Source organism: Pinus tabuliformis, chromosome 4_1, assembly GCF_031772625.1.
Source record: "Pinus tabuliformis cultivar Carrire ecotype Pingquan chromosome 4_1, CPIR1, whole genome shotgun sequence".
NCBI lineage: Eukaryota > Viridiplantae > Streptophyta > Pinopsida > Pinales > Pinaceae > Pinus > Pinus tabuliformis.
In genome coordinates this window covers 423,656,420-423,681,869 of record NC_142303.1, presented here as the reverse complement: position 1 = coordinate 423,681,869, position 25,450 = coordinate 423,656,420, and the positions used below count along the sequence as shown (strand labels likewise).

General features: G+C 37.2%; 1 protein-coding gene across 1 annotated transcript; it reads left to right on the top strand.

Annotated features, from left to right (window-relative positions):
- The first annotated feature begins 24,067 nt into the window (after window positions 1-24,067).
- On the top strand, window positions 24,068-25,063 carry LOC149176115 (uncharacterized). Its single transcript, XM_089421350.1, has one exon. The coding sequence runs from the start codon at window positions 24,068-24,070 to the stop codon at window positions 25,061-25,063; it is 996 nt and encodes a 331-aa protein (XP_089277476.1).
- Window positions 25,064-25,450: the final 387 nt, after the last annotated feature.

The window sequence follows — 25,450 nt, the reverse complement described above, 5'->3', positions numbered from 1 at the left end:
TTTGGTGCTAACATTTACATGCATGTGACGAAGGATGCCAGGAAGAAGTTGGAGCCGACCGCAGAGGTTGGGATATTTGTGGGGTACACTGATACGCCCCACAACTATCGTGTGCATTTTCCAGACAGTGGTAAAACTGTTGTGCGACGGGATATAAAATTTCAGGAGGAGAAAGCCATGAAGTGTTCGCTTGAGAGGGAGCTACACTTGTATGCAGATGAGGAGCTATTAGTTCCTAAGGATGAGCTTCAGGACGTGGATCAGCCACAGGACGAGGTTCATGGAGTGGAAGAGACCACTCATGCAGCGCCAACCATCAGAGGGCGAAAGCGCTTGACAGAAGTTGAGCGACTGACTCAAGATGCAGAGAAAGTTGTAGGACCACCTACAGCGCAACACAGGCAGAGACAGTCACCTGATCGGTACACTGGATACATGGCTCTTATGAGCAAGTGTGTTGTGACTGAGCCATCCTCTTTCGAGGAAGCTGTGGAGGATCCCGCATGGGTAGACGCCATGTTGGAAGAGTATGATTCTATTGTCAGAAACAGTGCATGGGAGATTGTTCCTAGACCGGAAGGGAAATCAGTGGTGGGTTCGAGATGGATCTACAAAGTTAAGTAGGCAGCTGACGAGAGTGTGGAGAAGTACAAGGCAAGATTTGTTGCCCGAGGCTTTTCACAGATTGAGGGGATCGATTATGAGGAGACCTTTGCACCTGTCGCAAGGTATTCTTCCATACGGACGATTCTTGCTCTCTCAGCGCAGTTGGGATGGCACATTCATCAGATGGATGTGAAGACTGTGTTCCTCAACGGAGTCATTGAGGAGGAGGTGTAAATTGAGCAACCCGAAGGCTTTGAGATCTTCAGCAGCGAGTCGCATGTGTGCAGGCTCAAGAGAGCGTTGTATGGGTTGAAGCAAGCACCACGTGCTTGGTACCAAGGATAATTTTAGGGGCGAATGTTCGCTCTTTGGCGAAATTAAGGGGTTTTAAATTTTTAGTGGGCGAATATTTTGTATCATAGTACATTTTCACAAATCATCTCAAATAGCCCACCTTATTTTAAGGGAGAGGGTAAAAAAGGTAAATTTAGCCCTTGAAATTAGGACTTACAACCTTCCATTCGCCCATTTTCAAGAATAGGTTTTATTTAAGTGAATCCTATGGGCCAAATACCATATTTATAAAAGAGGTATGGTAAATTAATAAAAATATAAATAAATGAGAGGTATGGTAAATAAATAAAACATTTTTTATATTTACTCCATAAGTCACCTTATATACATGTAAGGGTGTAAACAAATAAAAATATAAGTAAAGTGGAGGTATGGTAAATAAATAAAACGTCTTTTTATACTTACTCAAAAGGTATGGTAAATAAATAAAAATATAAATAAACTAGACGTATCGTAAATAAATAAAATCTTTTTTTATATTTAGTCCATAACCCTTGTTCTATTTATGAAGGCTCAAGAAAGAGGTTTTATTTAAGTGAATCCTATGGGCCAAATACCATATTTGTAAAAGAGGTATGGTAAATTAATAAAAATATAAATAAATGAGAGGTATGGTAAATGGCACATGGTATTGACCCACGGTATTCACCAAAATGGCACATGGTATTGACCCATGGTATTCACCTGGAATGTAGCCTATTTAAATGGGGGAATTAAACCAGCATGTAGCCTATGCTAAGATTCACTATGACTTTACAAAGTTTTATTATTTAGTGAAAGACTCGCCAAGATCTTACAAGATTTTATAATTGAGTAAGATATTCGTCATGCCTAAGATTCACTAGGACTTTACAAAGTTTTATTATTTAGTGAAAAACTCGCCAAGATCTTACAAGATTTTATAATTGAGTAAAATATTCGCCATGCCTGGTGAGAGATTCGCCAAAAAATTATATATACATATTATATTATTGATAAAATCGCCTTCCATTTTTCCTATATACCATGGAGATTCGCCCATTTATTATATTTATAAATTTAGGGGGGGGTCTTAAAATTTTCCCTGCTTGGTACACACGGATAGACAGTTATTTCACAGGACTTGGATTCTCCAAGAGCGAGGCGGATCCTAACCTATACCAGATTGTGGTGGAGGGTAAGTTGCTTATCATTGTACTGTATGTTGATGATTTGATTCTAACGGGTGATGAGCTGTTGATAATGTCATGCAAGAAGGATCTTGCTACAGAGTTTGAGATGAAGGATTTGGGCCTCCTTCACTATTTCCTAGGATTCGAAATATGGCAGCGCAGTGGTGCACTGTTTGTTTCTCAGGGCAAGTATGCTCGGGAGATACTGGAGAAGTTCAACATGTATGGCTGCAAGCCTGTTGATACTCCTCTTCCTGGAGGTTGGAGGAAGGAGGATGCCACTTTGGGAGAAGAAGTGGATGCCACTGTTTATCGACAGTTGGTGGGGTCGTTGATGTATTTGGTCAATACACGACCCGATATATGCTATGCAGTTAACCAGCTTTCACAAGCTATGGTTAAGCCTACCAAGCTCTTCTGGAAGGCGGGCAAGCATGTATTGCGCTACTTGAGAGGCACATCGGGATATGGTTTGCGGTACAGACAGGAGGATGAGGTGAAGCTATGTGGCTTCACGGATGCAGATTGGGCAGGGAGCCCAACGGACAGAAAGAGCACATCAGGAGGGGTCTTCAGTATCGGATCGACAGCAGTTTCTTGGTACAGCAGGAAGCAGAGATCCGTGGCACTCAGTTCAGCGGAGGCCGAGTATATGGCAGCAAGTTTGGCTGCATGCGAGGCTATATGGATGAGGAAGATCCTGGTTGGGTTATTCGGTTCTCATTTGGATCCTACTGTGATTTACTGTGATAACCAGAGTTGCATTAAACTCTCGGCTAATCCTGTATTTCATGATAGATCTAAACATATTGACATCAGGTACCATTATATCAGAGATTGTGTGCAGCGGAGGATCATGTTGCTTTCATACATTCCAACGGAGGATCAAGATGCTGATATTCTAACGAAGGCTCTCACCAGGAGCAAATTCGAGTACCACCGAGGCAGGATAGGGTTTGCTGATAATCCATATCTTGTCGAGAGGGAGTGTTGAGATTTCAACAAGATGATGGAGCTTAGTGAAAAGAGTCGCCTTCACTAAGTGGGCCCGCAGGCTATTTTTGGCGCAAGTCTATTTTTAGACTATGTCTACTTTTAGACATATGGATCATGTCTATGGATTACAGGTTGTTGTTTATGGATGATTGGTCAAGTTGGGAAAAATAGATGGACTTCTATTTTTTATCGAAGTGTGAGTGATCACAGTGTGAGTGATCAAAGTCTATTTTTAGACTGGCTGTCAAAAATAGAAAAGTCAAATATTATTGTCTCATAATAATATTTGGACTATAAACTTGATCTTATTCTCTTGGAGCACTTCAGTTTGAGCTACAGAGGTGGCACATGCAGCTATCAAAAGGAAATACGTTTTTCTTATGAGTCAGTTGAGTTGTTGCATGCATGACTTCAGTTAGAACTCAATCAGTTGAGTTTGGTGGAGTTGATTATGGAGTTGATGGAGTTGTGTTCAGTTTGACTTAGTTAAACTAGTTGTAATTAGTCTAACTGCAAATAGACTAATGATGAGTTGTTAAACTAATTATTAACTCATGATGCAACTAATGAATACATCATTTAACTCAGTTGCATGTCAGTGCATGTTCAGTTCAATAGGGACAGGTGGTAGAGAATCAGATTGCTATCAGTTGTGACTATAGTTGTGCACCAGATCTTGCACAATCAAGGGATTGAGTATGCCAATGAGTTTGCTCACGTATTTGCCCAGTATTGTAGCCTTTGCTCACGTCCAACAAAGTGTGAGTGATTATTTTGAGGTGAAATACGAGTTTGGTAAGCCATTCTCATCAGTTCTTGAGCAGTGGAGGCAGGCAAGCAGTGGAATAGATTTGGAGATCAGATCTTAGCTGTATTGTGTGTAACAGGTGGAGCTGGTACTGGATGCTTGTGATAAGCATTGTACTTTGTAATGTTACATGGTCTCAATCATTAATATGCAGATAGTTGGGGTTTTTAGCGAGATGCTTTCCCCGGGTTACATACTGTGTTAATGTGTGAATGCTCTTGATGTTTTATTGTTATTGATGCTGCTATATTGATGATCAACGTAGAGGAGCTTATGTATTGTGTATGTATTCCGCAATAGTACATGATCAGGATAATCTCTGTTGAATATGTGTTAAATTATTCAAAATTTCTACAGGCAAAGAAGCTAATCCTATGTCAAATTGGAAAAGGATAGTCTTATCTCAATTTGAAAGAAAATGAATAAACTACTTAGGGGAAGAGGATTGCTTATATAATGATTGAATTCAGAAAATGAGATTAAATTGCAATATGCAAAATAGTTTTCATTTTGCACTTTATTAGCTTGCTTTATGCAAATCGAATTTGCTTAAATAAATAGTTATCAACAAATTAGAAAACATGTCTGAATCCAATAAAATAATTGAATTCATTATATGTTTTTCATTAATTAAACAAGTAGTTCATTCAATTAATGAAAGAGAAAACAAAATGGGAATACATTTAAACAATAATTAGTTACTGCTTAGTAAATTTCAATTTCAATGAATTCGTACTAATTCCAATTTTGTTATGCTCCTCAGAGATAGCTCTAACATAACTTCAATAGCATAAAACAATTGATATGACAATAATTCTCAATCAAAATGTGATACACTGTTTAAAACATAAATTAAAATCAGGTGTAGAAATTCTGGTAAAAAGTGATTAATTTACATATCAAACAATAGTGCACATGAAATGAAAATTAATTAAGATCATACCAAAATCTCGTTCCAAAATTATGTAGTCATTGAATAACTTCAAGTCCTTGGAGAAATTGCTTACAATAGTGTAAAAAAATCTTCTTTTCTAGAGCTCAAAATGCTCAGTCTCTCCATAATTCAACTCATAGTACACTACAAAAGTGCAAATGCGCAACAAGAAAAATCACAAAATTTTCCCCAAATACCTCAAATATCAAGTTTTCCACAGCTAATAATTCCAATGCTTCAGAATTCACTAGTTTCAAAGAAGGGGAACCCTTTGTTCATTATCAATTCTGATATTTAATAATTACAAGAATCTCCAAAATGGAGAACTGTTAGGAGTGTTTTTCCATATCCTTAATTAGAGCTACAAATTCTCCATCTTCTCTTTGCTGGTCTATTTCCATTGCTCCAAAGTGCATCAGTGTCAACTTCCACAACCAATCACCTGTTACAAACCAATCAAAAATAAACAAAATAAAATAAATTGCACACTAAAATCAAAATTACAAAATTGGGAAAACCCAACTTTACAATCAAATTCTAATTAAATAAATAAAATAAAATAAAATAAATATGGACTTCCCTTGATCCATGTAAATACCTTGTTGATCAAACAGGTTATAATTTTGGAAAAATGCATGTTTGGGCCAAAATTAGGCATTTTTAATTAAAAATTAAAAATTTAAATTAAATTAATAATTTCAAATGAATAATTTAATTAATTAAAAAAAAAAACAAATTAATTTAATTTATTAAAAAAACATAATAGAAATGTGTGCTAATGGTTTAGTGGCAATTGGCTCTATTTAAATGCGCCTTGGTATGGTTTAGTGGCAATTGGCTTTATTTAAATGCGCCTTTATAAGGTAATTAAAGAGGGAGTTATAATGGATATAAAGGAGCGCATGGGAGTCATAAGGTGAATGTCAAAGGAATAAGCAGGGGAAATCTCGGGAGGAGGCTTATAAAAAAGTTACGAGAAATTTGAGTTCCAATATGAGGTGTGGAGTGATAAGGAGGATCACGGAGCTCGGAGGAATAAGGGTTTGGGGGAGATTTAATAAAAATTTACCAGAGGAGAGGAGAGGAGAGGAGAGGAGGAGTGAAACTTTCTTTTTATAAATTGTAACCATTTTATTAACATGGTTTCAACTATATCAAAAAACTACAACTACTATTGAATAAAGAGTTTCAGGATCTCGAGACATTTTAAAATTGAATCTGAAATAAAGTTCGAGAAATGAAATCCGAAATTTCATTATGTATCATTTTTATATAAAGTGTTAATTATGATAGGTATACATATTGGTTCTTAACTGTGGTAGTTCTACGAAACAATTAGTAAAATCAAATAAAAAATTAATAAAAAATAAAAGAATATCAATGAAAATTAATATTTACATATAATTAATTAATTTACAAAAATCAAAGTAATATACAAGTTTGTACATTTTTTAGCTTAGGCAGTACTGAACTTTGGATAAAGACCATTTATAAACCATGATTCTAAATGAGATGAAACAAAAACCGATGGAAAGTTAGTGAAAAATCGAATGAAATGAAGTAATAAAAATGTAAATCCAAAAAAAAAAAAACGCACACTTAATCAAAAGACAATATTAAAGGCGATTTGGTCAAAATTTACGAAAATGGTCCCCGTTATTATTATAAATATAATAAGTTAAAAATAGGGAGGAGGGGTTGTGATTTCACCACAACAATGACATCACACGAGGAAGAACCAATTATCTCTGGTTAAAAGATGATGAACTTCACTTTACCCAAAGGTTAAAAGTGAAGAATTCTATTAAACTGTTAGACAATAAAAGATTTCCCATGGGTCCCACATTAGTAAATCAAGTAATATAAGTTCAAAAAATGGTAAGTACTCAAAGCAGATTGAGTCTAAAGTCATGAATCTGAATTTTGAGGAATATTTAGTATTTAAGATTATCTCGTATGAGTGATAGAAGAAGATATAGATGGGGAGTTCTTGATAAAGCATATATCCATTGATATGAATGGCCTCTGACATTGCCTCGCTGCCAGTGAGCCTAGTCAGTACCCCGACGAATTTGTCATTTAATTCCATACAAGCATGGCTCCGCTTCCAACGAGCGCCATATCCCTAATGAGTTTATTTGCATTTCCCATGCTTCTCCTTTTGATCACCCTTTTGATAAGCACATTTATGAGCTATGTTTATAATGTAGCTGAGTGAAAGAGGTGGGATGGTAAAAGATACTTAAGCAAATGGATATAATACTTCCATAACATCGACTTCGTAATCCTTCCCTACGACTATTCATTCAGAGGCTTTTATAAAGTGGAAGCATGAGAGGGATCCATTGAGTTAAACTCAAGGTCAGTTTTTTCCTTGAAAAGATGAATAATATCACTTACAAAGGATACATGTTCCTCCATGAAAAATATTGAAATAAAGAGGGCTTTAGGATTCCATAAATATATCCCTTTAAAGGTAAATGAAACCCATTGAAATTGAGAGAGTACAAATTTTCCATGTATGCCAACCAATGTTGGGTAAGAAAAGTCCTTTTACATGAATCTTGGTAATATCCACAAAATCGATCCAAAACAAACAATAAAAGTAAAAACAAATCTAAACCAAAGCAAAAGAAGAAATCAAAAAAACTTCTAAAATGTCAAACAAGGAAAGGAAAAATGAAAGGAAAGCCCAAATTAAAAGACAACCCCAACAAGGCTAACTATAAAAATGTCTCAACAAAAGAGTAAAATAAGACAAGCATGTGTGTTCGTCTTATGTTGAGATTTTAATGAATTCTATCTTGCAGAGTTATAAACAATTAGGCTCTCAAACTATAAAGTGAATAACAATCATGAGGTAAAATGAAGCCAAAAGAGAAGTTTTTACCCTTTGCAATTTTTTTGGTTTCATAAGAACATCTTAACAATTTTCTAATAAAAGCAATGCTTGTGAAACAAATTAAAGGTTTAGGGACTCCCCAATTTAGCTAATTTGATGAACATCGTAACTGCTCTTCCAAAATTCAAAAGTAAGTAAAACAAGGAGCATGAGTTCAGATATGAGTTGGTAGGGGTGTGAAACAGTTCTGGAAGACCTACAAAATAGAGGTTTATATCAACGAAACTAAAAACAAAGCTAAAACAAAACTGCTAAGAAATAGAAAAGGATGAAAATGGGCATATGAGGCTTACCATTTGAAGAATTTCGTTAAAATTTTAGATGAGAGATCAATTTTCTCCAACAAAAGATAACCTCTTCTTTTAATCCGAATTAAAATTATGTAGAAGTGGCTTTTGATGATGTTTTTCATTGGCCCAAAATCATCATTTATGAAATCTAAACTAAGATGAGCAGTAAATCTAGGAAAAATAATGATTCATGTTCAAGAAATATGAAGTAAATAAAATTCATTAAAGTGAAAATGAAGATGTGCTTCTCTATGAATTGCAACGACAATTATTCTCTTTTTTTTCAGATTTCCTATCAACTCCATGGTTTTCATAAAATTCTCAAAAATCAAGACCAAGTCCCAACTTATGTAACACTTATGTGTATATGGAGAGGACTTGAATTTTGTATGATAAATATGGAGTGATATATTGTTATTATTATTATCCACTTTTAAGGTCACAACCAAGCCAGACACCAAAATGGTGTATGAGACCTCCTTGTTTGTGGGACAAGGGACCCACCTCTGTGCAACAATTTGACTGCTAAGTCTACGAAGGCATACATACTCTACCCCCCTCTAGTTTTGAACCTGTGACCTCTTAGGAGGAAACACATGCTCTTAACCATTAGGCCCATTAAAGACAAATGGACCATAAGAGAATTCAAACATAAATTAAGCATGCTTCATTACCTTTGCATGTTCTGAATTTCCTCACCAGCTAGTTGTATTGCTATAGTGGTTGCATTATCATAGTGACTACTTAAGAATGCCTCGAAAAGATTAAAAAAATGCATATTATAGGACAAAAGAAAAGGAGATGGGCCTCTGATAGTAAAATAAGACTAAAATATGAGTAAGCCACAAAACATGAAAGCATATCAATACAAATTATTGCGGACACACTAGATAGAATAGATATCCCTAAAGTCACTTAATCATCTCGAGGAATAAATTCTTGGAAGTTTGTTGAAAGTATAAACAAAAATTCATCCAAGCTCTCGAACACAATGATAACATGGAATTCAACATAAAGATACAAAGATAATCAAAGAGGACTCCAAGTGGTTATGACAAATACGCCAAATTGTCAAACAATGAATGAGTTGACCATAAGCTTATGAGATTACATTAATCTGATATTTCACAGGTTCAAGATATTGAGGAGGCTCAGTATAGAGAGAAATAAGAATCGTGGAAGAGAAATATTGTAATTTTTTAAAATATGTTTATGAGAAAAGGAGTTCGAGATCAATAATATGAGCTAGTGGGAATAAATTTGGTATCGAAAATCTCGGAAGCCATTTTGTGATTTAAATCATCTTACGAGACTCCGAGATCGTGAGGTCCAAGTGAAAATAGTGAAGTGGGGTCCACTTTCCTAATTAAACATTTTATTTCGAAAAGAGGCAAAATGAGTGCGACGATCGAGAAAATGGCCACATGGATCTCAGACTAAAAAATCTCATGACATAATTTAAAATTCTTCTGATATAGTGTGTTGCTGAGGTTCTGAGGCATTGAGTTCTCAGATGATAAATCTCAAAAAATATTTAAGATACTTTCGATATAGTATAGATCTGAGAGTACGAGAACCCTGCAAGTTTGAAGTCATGAGGAAAAGATCTCGTAAAGGTTATTTTCTTAAAAATGAAATGAAAAACTAAGGACTGAGATTCCGAGATTTACCAGTTAGAGGCTCTGAATCACTCGGGAGAAATAAATGTGACTAAAGTGGTTGCAAGATAAATGAGCACAGTGATAAGATTCAACTCAACTCGGTAAATGTAATATTCAAAATAGGCAGAGGTCAAATCATGGATAAGAGTCCTTTTAAAACTTGCTGCAAGACTTTTGTATTTTCCTTTGCTTTTGGGCCTTCTTTAATTTAACATTTAGGATGTGAGAAACTGTAGACCCCTGACATACCTGAACAAGAAGGAGCCAAGTATTTCATTTCAACTGCACCAAAAAAAAGTGTAGTATGATTATTGAGTCATCTTTCAAATTTGCAAAGAAAGGAAATATGAGGAGAAGCACTGATACATCGTACAAAAATTTGGATGAGAAAGCAAGTACTTCCCTTAATATTTTTGTGACTTAGAAAAAGTTAGCTGCTCACTTTATTCTTCTACCTGTATTGTTAAAAGAAGAAACAAACCAAAACAACAACTAACTAAACTAATTATAACCCTATCCTAACTAGATGAAAGGAAACATAACTAGGTATAATCATATTTCCAATGTAACCATTCCAACATTTTATTTCATGCATGTATGTATAGGTCAAAAATCAACAACAAAAATATAATTAAATCAACAAAAATAAATTTGAATGCAATATCTACACTTATGTTGTAGTGGCTGCAACACCCTCCAAAATTTTGGCTTGCATCCAAATTTTGGAGCCTTCCTTGGTTTTTCCCCTTGATGGTTGCAAACACTCACGCTCATCCCATGAGCTCTTGTTGAGTTTTCACACCCTCTTTGCTTGATCGATCATTGGTCGTCTTTTGGCATGTTTATCGCTATGTCATGCTTGCGAGTTTGTTTTGGCAATTTTGAATGTTTTTCTTTGTGTGTATGAGTTTTTTTCACTTTGTCGACATTGGTTGCACTCACACACAAAGTTGTAAACACTTCGCGCAAGTGTTGTCACGGTCATTCGAAGACATATTTCAACGGTCACACTTGTCGCTCTTAATCTTTGAGTCAGTTTCACTAAGGACATGTTGTCTTATTGGTTTGAGGTGTCTTGTCACCAAGTCGCGCTAAGAGTGTGATCACATTGTCGTGTATGCACAAATACACTTGCTTTCATACTTCATCAATTTTCCCAAAAATTTGTTGACCGGACAACCCTCCGTCAACCGGACCCAATCTCAGTAACCTTGCATTACTACCCAGAATTGCACAGAGATTGAGGCTATCCTATGGGAAACCTTCTCTATGCAATTTTGGAAATGAGCTAGTTGACTAACTCCTGGAATTGCGCAAAAGTTATCCCAAAAATCGATCCAGTCTGTGCTTCCCGCAAGATCTCTCATTAAGCCTCCCGCTGGTCAACCAGAATAAATGACTTGAGTTGTGACCCAAGGTTGTATTGATCTCCAAAATTTCGTAGAGTTGTCCTCCACCTGCCCTTCTTCCCTGCTCTACAACCAACCCAAGAATTACGTAGAGTTGTCCTCCAACAACCCTTCTTCCCCGCTCTACAACCAGCCCAGAAACTGCGCAGAACTGTTAGGCATGCTTCCCTGCTGACCTGCTCTGCTCTCACTCAAAAAACTGCGCAGAAATAGTTGTCGCCAACCCTTCTTCCCCGATTTTCAATAAGCCTAGAAATTGCACAAAATTTTCCGGGCCCAGACTATCTCCTAGGCTTGCGCAATTTTGACCAGCAGCTCTTGCAGCCCAATCGTGTCGTCCTCTGGAAAACTGCACATATTTTTCTGCCATTGCCTCCTACTACCCACACTGTCTTCCCTGTATAAATTGTGCAGATCCCAGCTGGATGACCTACCCAGTGTTCCCCTTGAAAATTGTGCAGATTGGCCCAACAACTCCCTAACACCCCACCTAACCTTCTTCCCGAAAACTGCGCAATTCTACCTCCCAGCTAGTTTTTGCCCCGCAACTGTTACTGATGTCCCGGATTGCAAAAATATGTCTCCCAATGACATCTGCGTAGTTTTTCCCAACAATTCTCTAGAGCATCACATCCCAGCCTAAGCTATGCTCTGCGTAGTTTCAGTGCCTTATCCCTCTCCTGGTCACCTGAACTGAAATGGAAAACAATGCATGATGATAGACTAGGAGATTTTTGGATTTGATGTCGTCTCATCATGGGTGATTGCAGGAATAGGTACATCAATGAAACATAGTGCAATGATAAACGAGATAGAAAAAAGGTGCATGCTAGAAGACTTGCTCGAAGTCGAACGAACACATGAAGCACATCGAGCAAGCGAGCGAAAGGGACATATTCACATGCTCCATCAAGAAAAGACCAAGATCATCGAAGACCGCACACATTTTTACATGTGGAGGTGAAGACATATTACACTGAAAGCATATCATCACTCAGTACCACAACAACTCGACACAAACACCACAATCAGCTAATACATGTCAACAATGTCATGTCGAGTTGTGTCATGAGTTGTCTCAACCACATCACTACTATGGGTCATACTTGTTGTAATCAATGTAATGTAAAATGGAATTCCAAGAGACCCACATATGAAGTTGAAGAGTCATGTAAAGTCAAAAAGTCATAGGAAGTCAAACAATCATGAGGGAAGTCGAAGAGTCACAAGGGTCAGTTATACCCCCTTGGCTATATATATCCCCTCATTATATGAGCAAAGGACTTTTCACCTTGGCTCCTCCCGCATAGCCTTGAGAGTTTGTAATTTGTTCTTTGAGGAGCGAGGAGTGGCTTCAATGTCCCACTACTGGGACTAGTGATGTATGGTGTATAGACGTGTCTTGGATCTTTTTCTTAATCCATAAGCCTGTCTCATGCCATCATGTTTTCACGCATGTTTTGTATCCGTTTGTAAGACTATTCTTTAAACATTTGTAATGCATGTTTTCTTAACTTGTACTAAGATAGTTGAACTATTTCGGTTATTTTAGTACTCATATTGTTGAATATGTGTTGTATTGTTTATCATTGTTATCTCGTCCATGTGGACTACTCTGCCAAACATTAGATAGACCATCTTTTTGTTTTCTTGGTTTTAACATCCATCACTCCCGTGTGGACTATTACGCTGGACATTGTACGTGTTTTCCCTTGAACTTTGGTTTTCACGACTGTCGCATCCGTTGTGGACTATTCTGCTTGGATTCTGGACAAACCCTTGTTTTTATTCGCGTGTGTTTCTTCCTGGGTTGGGACTGTTCCCTCTCATCAAGAGGTTCACTTTACCACCTCCCTTTGATAGTAAGAGAACCCAGACACAAAGTTACATTACGCACTCACGAGGCATACTCACCTCGCTTTCTTGAAGTTATAAGCATAACACTCTCATGTGTTGAACAACAAGAGCTAAGGAAAATCCCTAAGATAATGGAAACCAAGCCATCATACTGGATGGGACTCCTACACCAAACGATGTGAGGTCTAGTTGGGACTTCGTATCGAGGAGATCCCCTAAATGTTGGCAGGTCCAACACCATCAACAACTTATTACTAACATAATTATAGAAAGAGGCTTATTTGTAATCAACCCCTCTTGTAGATTTTCCTCCAGCAAAATCTCTATGGGATCATAAAAATATGGATGGATAGTTGATAAGAAGAAGTCAAATGGGAGAGAGGTTGAACAACCATGAAACAAGTCATTAGTGATCTTTGGTAGAATTGAACCTTCCAAACAAATTTTAAATGTATCAATAAAATTTAGATGGGAGCTTAATGAATCTACCAAAAGATCACTGGTTAAATTAAGAGGCTGGAAATATTGCATCAATGCACTCAAAGAGATGATTCATGTTGAAAATGCACTCTAGAAGGAACGATAAGCTGATAAGATATGGCCATCAAATGGAATTGGAATATTAACAACTCTTGATGGTCATGATCTAAATATTTAGATTCTTTTTCGTATTCTAGTAATGTACATTGCAAATTTTCAACACTTAGTTGCTCAATTTGCCAGCAAATGACCTCTTAAAACTAAAAAAATGCAAAAAGAAAACAAATCTGAAATCAACCAATATAAATGAAGGAAAAATAATGAAATCAACTCGTAATTTACATTAATGTTACAACACAATTGGGACTGATTTGAAACAACTTATTTCTCATAAACATTAGCATAGATAATATAATTAGAATGGTCATCGACATCAACTTGTGGAAGAGAAAAAGGTTTAAGACCATGAATATGAGCGAGAATTTGATCATCATAAGAATAAAAAATTGGGATGGATGCTTGAATGCTGAAATCACAAAAATGATTAATTGTTTGAAAATGAGAACTAATTGGAACAATTTCTAAATTAGAGTTTTCTTCATTTTAAAATATGATTTGACTTTGATCATGAGGATTGATTGGAGAGTGAGATAAATAAACCTCCTCAATGTCAAAGAAATTATCATAAATGACTTCACGACATTCACTAGAATTATCTTCATTCCCATACGATGCATTAAAACAAGGAGTATTGAGCACATTTTCATCAATATTAAAATAAATATTGCTAAATGTCTCTCTATCTTGACAAAAACTAATCATCAATTCATTTGTATCTGCCTATCTATTTTTTGGAATAACATTAATGCAAAGAGGAGATAAATTACTATCAACAAAAATATCAGGATAAAGAGAGAAATGAGAGTTTGAGGAAATGAACTTGAAAATATGTTTATTTGCAGAATCTTGTGTGTTTTCTCCATTACAAATTTCAGATTCTTGATCATTCTTTTGGCTGTTTAAACTTTGTTGAAGACTATTGATTCATTGCCTTAAGTTTTGTATTTGATAAATATGATAAAATTCAGAAATTTTTGCAGTGAATTGTACATATTTAATTTATGCTTGTAGTTATTGATTTCTTAGCTGATTTTCTAATTTCATTTCATGTTCATTTTCAGATTTTGAGGCAGTTGGTTCTTCAATTTTGTTGTTGTTGGTATCTTCTTGCAGTTGATTACCAAAATCTTCGAAGCTTTATTATGATTCATTAACATGTGGGAGTGCATCAAAGTCATTATTAATATTGTAAGAAGTGTGCACCAAATGAAGGAATTTATCATACATGGCCGAGGAAACTTCATCATGATTGACATGCACCTCCATATCAAAATTTTCAATCATGTTAATAGAAGTTGAAGAAGATTAATCAAAGCTTGAAATTGTATCATATGGATTAGGAATACAAGGAAGGGAAACTAATTTTCTAAACCATCTTGTTAATTGAAACTTAGGAGGCAAATCCTCAGATTGAAATTGAAAACAAATTAATTTAAATCTAATGAGAAATTCATCTAAAGACTCACCTTCAAATCGGCAGAGAGCTTCAAGTTGATTGCATACCTGTTCATAATCATAATCTTGAAAAACACGTAGGAAAAATTTTACAAACTCATCCCAAGTGCGAATGGAGGCAATGTTGGGTTGTGTTATTCTTTCCACGACTAGCCCACGTAGTGAACTAGGGGGTTAGAGGGGGGTGGGTAGCCCCCCTCTACGGGGTCCAGGGCAGCACCCCAGGAAAAAAAAAATGGACCCTATATTAGGTTGGGCAAACCTACCTATGGTTTTGTGCATGATTTTCACACATGGTTTTAGATGCGATGGTTTTCGATCCATGGTTTTGGAGATGATGGTTTTCGGTCCATGGTATTGGATGCTTCGGCATGTATAAATATGTATTGTAACATTGGAAGGAAAATAATGAAAAATCAAGCTGGTAGTCCCGGTTTTGGGATCTAGGGGAAAATCTCTGTGTATATGTGTTTTATGTGTTATGCTCTCGCATTGTTTATTTTCTGTGTTTTAGAATTCGTATGCAGGTAAATTCTATACGGGCTTAAAACCTAAATTTGGTATCAGAGCGGTTTTGGCTTCAAGGGGATGCCTTTGTTGCTGAGGGATTTCGCTCGAGCCTGTGGTAGACCATGTTCAGTGGGAGATCTGTGGGATCGATTCTGGTGGTGAAAGAAGATGGCGAGCAGTGGAAAGATATAGATCGAGAAATTTAATGGTCACAGTTTTGAGTTGTGGAAACTCAAGATAGAGGATCTGTTAGTGGATAAAGACCAATGGATCATGGTAGATCTAGGTACTAAACCAGCGGGAGTGTTTGATGAAGAATGGAAGATGTTGGCTCGAAAGGCAAAGAGAACAATACAATTGTGTGTCTTAGATTTAGTATTGCTGAATGTATTAGGGGAAGCTACGGTGAAGGCTTTGTGGGACAAGTTAGGGACTTTATACCAATCTAAGTCTCTGGTGAATAAACTGTTCCTATGGAAAAAGTTGTATAACCTGAGGATGAAATATGGACTTGGTGACAAAGCATTTGAATGCGTTTAACACTGTGTTAAGTCAGTTATCGTCTGCTGATATAAAAATTTCAGATGAAGATAAGTGCATTAGTTTGGTATGTTCTCTACCAGATTTGTGGGGTAGTCTGGTTATTGCAATAGGTAGCAATGCAACTGCCTTGTAGTTTGATGAAATAGTCTCATCATTGCCGACAAAGGAGATGAGACGGAAAAATATGGAGAGCCAGAATGGTGATGCCTTGTCTGTACGAGGATGGTCCCAGAACATAAATAAAAATAAGTCATCGAGTGGGAGATCTAAATCTAAAGGGAGATCTAAATCTCCAGGAAAACCTGTAAAGGTGGTGTGTTGGAAATGTGGAAAGGAAGGGCACTACAAAAGGGACTTTAAATCTAAAGCTCTTGACAAAGGAAAGAGATCTGATGATGCTCCTTCTGCAGAGGCAAAAACCACCTCAGATGAAGGTGGGGATGTGTACTTGACTTCTTCAAGTACACATGTAGATCATGAGGCATGGTTGATTGACTCATGTGCATCCTTTCACTTCACTCCCCATAGAGAGTGGTTCTGTGAGTATGAGAAATATGATGGTTGTGATGTCTTCGTTGGGAATGACAGGAAGGCTAGAATCGTTGGTCATGGAAAAGTAAAGTTGAAGTTGCAAGGTGGAAGGGTTAGAACACTTCCGGGTGTTCTGCATATTCCTGCATTGGCCAGAAATCTGGTTTCCATAAGCAAGTTGGATGGTGTAGGTGTAAAAACAATGTTCGAGAATGATACCTTCAAGATGGTTCAGGGAGCACTGGTATTGATGCGAGGAGTTCGAATTGGAACTTTGTACAAGCTGCAAGGTAGCACTGTTGTTGATGGGTGCAACAGTTCTATGGTTCCTGAAAGTGGAGCAGAAAATCTAGTGGTCTCTGGAGAGAGGACCATGCTGTGGCATCAAAGGCTTGGACATATTGGAGAGAAGGGCTTTCGAATACTTCATGGTAAAGGTATGGTAGAAGGTATCAGTAATAGCTCTCTGGATTTTGATTTTTGTGAAAATTGTGTATATGGGAAGCAGAATTGGGTGAGTTTCCCCTCTGGTGGTAAGAGGGTGAAACAAATATTAGAGCTTGTGCACAGTGATGTGTTTGGACCTGTGAAGGTTCCATGTATTCAAGTCTTTGACAGATTTAAAGAATTTAAGGCTCTGGTGGAAATATAGACAGAGAAGAAGATAAAGGTGTTGAGGTCAGATAGCGATGGAGAGTTTTGCAGCAAGGAATTTGAAGAATTCAGTAAGAAGTGGGGTATAGCACGGCAGAAGACTACTCCATACACACCTGAGCAAAATGGAGTTGCAGAAAGAATGAACAAGACGTTGATGGAAAGGGAAAGAAGCATGCTCAGTGGTGTCGGGTTAGGACAGGTATTCTGGGCAGAGGCGGTGGAGACAACATGTTACTTGGTCAACATATCACCTTCATCAGCGTTGGAGGATAAGACTCCATAAGAGGTATGGACTGGTAAGAAACCCTCTCTTTCACATATGAGGGTATTTGGATGTGATGCATATGTACATGTTCCAAAGGAGAAAAGAACCAAGTTGGATAGTAAATCTGAAAAGTGCGTCTTTACTGGGTATAAGGATGGTTTAAAGGGTTATAAGCTTTAGAACCCAGTAACAAGGAAGGTTGTGTACAGCCGAGATGTGGTGTTCAGAGAGGTGAAAGATGTTATTAAACATGAAGTCCAACCAAAGGAACCTAAGAAGATAGAGTTTGAGCTCAAGGAGGAACAATCAGACTCTATAGAAGTAGAGGAATCAAAAGATGAAGAGCCACAAACTCCGGGTGTGAGAAGATTAGTTCAAGAAAGAAGGCAGCCAGAAAGGTATAGTTCATCTACTTTCTGTTCAAATTTTTCTTTATCTGTTACTGATGATGATCCCAGAACTGTGAAGGAAGCTGTAGATTTAGAGGATGGCAAACTCTGGAAAGAGGCCATGGTTGATGAAATGAAATCTTTGCTAAAAAATGAAGCTTGGGATGTGATGGAGTTGTCGGCTAGAAGGAAATCTAGTGGCAGCAAATGGGTGTCAAGAAAAAGACAAATGCAGAAGGAAAGGTGGAGAAATACAAAGCTTGGTTGGTAGCAAAAGGCTATTCCCAGGTGCCGGGAATTGATTTTGGTGATATTTTTTCTTCTGTTGCCAAGGTAGCTTCTATTAGATTACTTTTATCTGTTGATGTTGCTTTTGATTTTGAGGTAGAATGGATGGATGTGAAGATAGTATTTCTTCACGGGGATCTAGAAGAGGAGATCTACATGAAGCAACTTGAAGGTTTTGCAGTGAAGGGTAAGAAAAAACTGGTATGAAAATTAAAGAATTCTTTGTATGGGTTAAAACAGACACCAAGGATGTGGTATCAGAAATTTGATGCATTTATATGGGGACTTGGCTTCACCAGAAGCAAAGCAGATTACTATGTGTATTTTAAATTAATCGGTGACCGTGTTATTTATCTGGTCTTGTATGCGGATGATATGTTGCTGGTTGGAAATGACAAAGAAATTATCCAGGATTTGAAGACCCAATTGTCCTCCAAATTCAACATGAAAGAACTTGGTGTTGCAAACTATATTTTGGGCATGGAAATTAAAAGAGATCAGAAAAAGAGGAAGCTCTGGTTAAACCAAAGGAAGTATGTCGAGACAATATTGCATAGGTTTAATATGCAGGATAGTAAACTGGTGAAGGTTCCTATTCTTGTAGGTGTAAAGTTATCCGCTGAACAGTGTCCCAAGACACAAGAAGAGGAAGAGGACATGTCCCGTGTTCTGTTACACTAAAAAATGTCACCATGACTATTTGCAGTTAGTATGGCTCCATCCACTGTCATACTATCCTCCTTGGCAAGTCTCATGCCTCTGCTCTTCATGTCAAACTTCAAGAAAGAGAGAAAAGTCATTTAAAGTCAATTATCTCTGGTACGCAGTTTCTCTTAGCCTTACCTGTGTGTACGCAACCCAAGTTCATAATACCTGCGTACTTGTACGCTCTGTATGTAAAGCAATGGGTGCGTACTCCTGTAAAGGTCAAAAGGCGCAAGTTTCACTCCAAAAAAGTTACTTGTGGTCATTTCTAGAGTCTTCTAGAAGCTTATTTGACGTGTATGAAGCGCCTCCAGATGGTTCATGTATCCCTACCAAAGAGGAACTTATCCCATCAAGAGGGGAGCTATCCCATCCAAAGAGGGGCTTATACCATTGATGGTGGACCTGAATAACTTCCTCTAGAGCACTATAAATACAGGCATTGGGCCAAAGGGAGGGGAGGTTGAAAGCTGAACATTCCTAAGGGTAGATGCTGCTGGAATTAGGACTTCCTTGTAGAAGCTTGTGAGGAGAGATTACCATCTTTGCTTGTTTCCATTGGGAGGTGGGTGAGCTGATCAGAGTAAGGGAGAACTCTTGTGGACCCTGGGAGGAGCTTGCACAACACCAAGGCTCAGGTTGTAATGGTTCCTTTTGTTACCTTTTAATACAAATTAGTCCATTCTTCTCAACAATTTGTTATTTATGAGTTGTTTCATATACTCCTTGGTCTATATGTTAAATATGTTTTATTTTATGTGATATTCAGGTGCTATTTAATCGTTTGATTGTTAGTGAATGCAGGTTTCGAAGGGAATGAGGAGCTCATCCGGATCAACGAAGCTGGACTACTACAACAGCGTTGGGTTACAGGTAGGATCTAAACACTTGATTTCTCATATTGTAAAAGCATATTTAGGGAAGGATTGCTCTTATTTGTCTTGTTTTTCATTAGAAATTCTTAGGCTTCTAGGAAGGTTGGTTGTGTCCGCACTAACGACTCTTTCCGTGTGACAAAATGGCGACTCCGCTGGGGAATCCATGAATGTGTTTGAGTTCTTTTTGATTTGATATTTTGTGTATTACTATGTGTATTTTAAATTAATCGGTGACCGTGTTATTTATCTGGTCTTGTATGCGGATGATATGTTGCTGGTTGGAAATGACAAATAAATTATCCAGGATTTGAAGACCCAATTGTCCTCCAAATTCAACATGAAAGAACTTGGTGCTGCAAACTATATTTTGGGCATGGAAATTAAAAGAGATCAGACAAAGAGGAAGCTCTGGTTAAACCAAAGGAAGTATGTCGAGACAATATTGCAAAGGTTTAATATGCAGGATAGTAAACTGGTGAAGGTTCCTATTCTTGTAGGTGTAAAGTTATCTGCTGAACAGTGTCCCAAGACACAAGAAGAGGAAGAGTACATGTCCTGTGTTCCATATGCAAGTGCAGTCGATAGCCTGATGTATTGGATGGTCTGTACGAGGCCATAAATTACACATGTAGTGGGAGTATTGAGCAGGTTTATATCAAAACCAGGGAAGGAGAATTAGATAGTATTGAAGCGGGTTTTCAGGTATTTGCGTGGCACTAGTGATTATGGTTTGCGCTACCAAGGAAGACCAGGATTGGACAGAGTGTTGGATATTCATGGCTTTGTTGATGCAAACTGGGTTGGAGATCTGGATCAAAGAAGATCTAAAAGTGGGTATGTTTTTAACCTATTTGGAGGTGCATTCAGTTGGATGAGTAAGAAACAATATGTAGTGGCACTATCAACTACAGAGGCAGAATACATGGCAGCCACTCATGCAAGCAAGGAAGTAGTTTGGTTGCAGAGATTGTGTTCAAGTATGGGGTTAGTACAAGGAGCTATAAGGATAGACTGTGATAGCCAAAGTGCAATTTTCTTGGCAAAGAACCCTGCTTACCATTCAAAGACAAAGCACATTGATGTTCAGTATCACTTTGTGAAGGATATGATAGAAGACAAAAACGTGTTGCTGGTAAAGGTGGAAACTTTGAAGAATACTTCAGATGCATTGACAAAATTTGTGAGCTCTGAGAAGTTCTCTTGGTGTAGAGAAACAATGGGCATTGCAGGGCTGGATAAATGACTAAGCTCTCTTGTGGCCCCCTATGGAAAGAAAACAACAAGTGGGAGAATGTTGGGTTGTGTTATTCTTTCCACGACTAGCCCATGTAGTGAACCGGGGGGTTAGAGGGGGGACGGAGCCCCCCCTTCATTGTGCCGATTGTACAGCGGGGGGGTCATGGGGGGGCAGCAACCCCCTCTGTCTAGGGGGTTTGAGGGGGTGGGTAGCCCCCCTCTACAGGGTCCGGGGCAGCGCCCCGGGAAAAAAAAAAAAATTGGACCCTATATTAGGTTGGGCGAACCTACCTATGGTTTTGTGCATGATTTTCACACATGGTTTTGGATGCGATGGTTTTCAGTCCATGGCTTTGGACATGATGGTTTTCGGTCCATGGTATTGGATGCTTCAGCATGTATAAATATGCATTGTAACATTGGAAGGAAGATAATAAAAAATCAATCTGGTAGTCACAGTTTTGGGATCCAGGGGAAAATCTTTGTGTATTTGTGTTTTATGTGTTATGCTCTTGCATTGTTTATTTTCTATGTTTTAGAATTCGTATGCAGGTAAATTCTGTACGGGGTTAAAACCTACAGGCAAATGGTAGAGATTTACACTAATTCTTCGCCATTCCTGTCAAAGTAAGAGTAAACATCCTACACATGACATCTTCATCAATATCAAAATTATTACAATTTGAAATAAATTGAAGAGCATGTTCATAAGCAAAGGCATTTTTCTTACCGTTGAACTTCGTCTTTGACAAGATTTTTACTACCTGAATTAGATTTGAAGCAAGTAGAAGTCCAATAAAGCAACTCCAAAGTGGTTGCTTAAAAGGAGCCATTCTAAAAAGATAAAACTTTATAACACAAAATATTTAAAGAAACAATATAATGCAAGCTCTCCCTCTACCTCCAAAAATGTTGATGGCCAAAAAAGACCTCATCAATATTTGGGAAGGCCACTCGGTCAGAGTCCCAAATTAGATTCCTATCCATTTGTATAATGGCTCCAACTGGTTCAGCTGGGTTCAATTACCTCTTCTCTCCCCCTGTTAGCTTGTGGTTTATTTATTACTCACCAACAAAAATAGAGCAATCGAATCCGCCCTCTTGTTGTGCACGAGCAAGCATGCAAATCCTTAAACTCATTGAAGGGTTCAACCAAGCCACAACTAAGGTTTTCCCCTATGTAGGGGGCTTCTAGAAATCCAGTGATTAAATCTATATGCAGAATTATTCTAAGATGCAAGAAAATAAGCTAATCCTATCTCAAATTGGAAAATGATAGCCTTCTCTCAATTCAAGAGCGAATGAACAAACTACTTAGGAGAAGAGGATTGTTTATATAATGATTGAATTCAAAAAATGAAGGTAAATTGCACTATGCAAAATAGTTTGCATTTTTCACTTTATTAGATTGCTTTATGCAAATCGAATTTACTTAAATAAATAGTTATCAAAGAAAATTAGAAATACAAGTCTAAATCCAATAAAATAGCTAAATTCATTATATGTTTTTCATTAATTAAAGTAGTTCATTCAATTAATGAAAGAGAAAACAAAATGGGAATGTATTTAAACAATAAATAGTTACTTCTGAGTACATTTCTATTTCAATGAATATTATTCATTTTAATTATGCTATGCTCCTCAGAGATGGCTTTTACAAAACCTCAATAGCATAAAACAATTGATATGACAATAATGCACAATCAAAATGTAATACACTATTTAGAACATAAATTAAAATCAAATGTAGAAATTTTGGTAAAAAAATAATTAATTTACATCTCAGACAATAGTGCACATGAAATGAAAATTAAGTAGGATCGTACCAAAATATTGTTACAAAAATATGCAGTCCTTGAATAACTTTAGCTCCTTGGATAAATTGCTTTCAGTGGTGCAAATCAATTTTCTCTTCTAAAGCTCAAAATGCTATGTATCTTCATAATTCAACTCATACTACACTACAAAAGTGTAAATGCACAACAAGAAAAATCACAAAATTTTCCCCAAATACCTGAGATCTGAAGTTTTCCTCTCACCTACAACTAATAATCCCTTACAATAGTGCTTCATAATTCACTAGTTGCACAAAAGAGAAACCCTTTTCTCATTATCAAATCTGATATTTAATAATTACAAGAATCTCCAAAATGGAGAATTGTTGGGAGAAGACAAATTCTCCATCTTCTCTTTGTTGGTTTTTTTCCATTGCTCCAAAGTGCTTCAGTCTCAACTTCTCCAACCAATCTCTTGTTACAAACCAATTAAAAATTAAGTTAAATAAATTAAATTGGACACTAAAATCAAAATTACAAAATTAGGAAAAACCAACTCTCCAATCAAAATCCAATTAAATAAATAAAATAAAAGAAATCTGAGTTTCTCATCGATCTCTACAAAGATCTTGTTGGTCAAATATGACATAATCGAATATATCTACAACAGCAGAAGCTTTAGGCAAATGAAAATGCAAAAACAAAGTTCAGAAAATTAGTTTTGATCGCAAATTCAGAGCTTAACTTTATGCTAATGTTAAGACACAATTAGTGACCAAATATAATTATGAAACTACCTCAAAAATATTTTTCATGATTTATCTTTCTAACGAGCCATCCTGGGCCTCATTTGGCCAAGTAAAATTCAATTTATGAACTTCCAAAATGAATGCTTAAGCCAAAATTAGATATTTTTAATTAAAATTTTAAATTTTAAATTAAATGAATAATTTTTAATTAATTACCTAATTAAAATTAATACATTAATTAAATATATACCATTAATTACCATTATAAAATCAAATTATAATCACAAATGTTTAATTAATTAATTAATTAAAAAGAACAAATTAATTTAAAATAAAATAATTTAATTTAGTAAAAAATCATAATAGAATGCATGCCAATTGTGTAGTGGCTATTGGCTCCATTTAAGTGGGCCTTCGTATGATATATGGGAGGCATAAGGTAATTAAAGATGGAGTTATAAAGGAGCGCATGGGAGTAATAAGGTGAATCTAGGAGGGGCGGATGGGGACTTTTACATATGAGATCTTTCGGCAAGGCCCTCCTCTGTAATTCTCTTCATCGTGGTATCTTCGGTGTGGGCAAATGGAGCTCCATTATCAATCAAAAATATCTGAAAGGTAGGCCTGTGGTATACTGGTACAGGAGGAAGTCACTGGGCTCTTCAAGGGGATCTGCTATATGGCTCGGCTTCAGAAAGATTCAGGAGCTCTTCTTCGATTTCCTTAGATGGCGCATCAATACTGGCTCCAGTATCCTTATCGGTTTGGAACCCACCGTTCTTGGGTTGGAAGATTCTCTCTCTCCCGATCTTGTTTCCTTCCTGCACTCACGGGGTCTATTCACATGGAACAAACTGATTCAGTCATGGTCCTCATCGACGCCAACTTGGAAGGATGCAGAGGAACTCAGTATGCCTCCCTCTCTGTGTCATCTATGGGTATCCGCGGTAAAGAGTTTTGCTGATAAAGGTATTAAACAGTCAGGGATCATCGATGATTTGGTATGGTCGAAGCCGCACTCCTCTCAGCCTGTCACTGTAAAAGATTTGTATGCAGCTGCCTCGTCAAATCTTCCGCCGCTTCCTATGCCCATCTTTCCTTCAAAGCTCTGGAAAGCTACATGCCCGCTCAAGGCAATTTTATTCTCCTGGTTGGTTTTTTCCAATAGGAACCTCACATGGGAGGTCCTGCAAAGAAAAGGTTGGATGGGTCCTGGTAGATGTGCCATGTGCTGTCAAGCGCCCGAAACAAATATCCACATGTTTTTTCAATGTCCGGCATCGGCCCAAATCTGGTATGAACTCTCCTTAACTCATGGTTTTCCTCATCAAGTTTTCTCCTCTGTACAGGACGGATTCAAGTGGTGGAGCGACCAACGTCCAGCTTGGAGATCGTTGTTTATCCTCACCTGTTGGTTTCTCTGGAAGTGGAGAAATGCCCGCATTTTCCAGGAGTCAAAGGCTCCAATTGATTCTGTGCTGGTTTACATATCTGCTCTGGTTGCTTCGGATTGATATGTTTTTCTTCTCTTCGGTTTTTCTTATGATCTATGTGGAATTCTTCTCATTGGTGTAATCTCTCCTTATTTTTGGATGGCTATTGTGAACATGTTTTGATTTTTGGTATGGTCCTCTGGACCTCTTTTGAACAGCTCAATCTTATTATCGGCTCAGAGCAGCCCCTCTATTGTCATCAGGAACAGTCGGCTGATATATGGCCTTTCATGTTACAGCTCATTATATTTTCTTAATATAATATACATGTTGATTTTCTCTCTCAAAAAAGGTGAATCTAGGAGGAATAAGGAAGGGAAATCTCGGGAGATAAAAAAGTTACGAGAAATTTGAGTTCCGAGATGAAATGTAGAGTGATAAGGAGAATCTCGGAGCTCCGAGGAATAA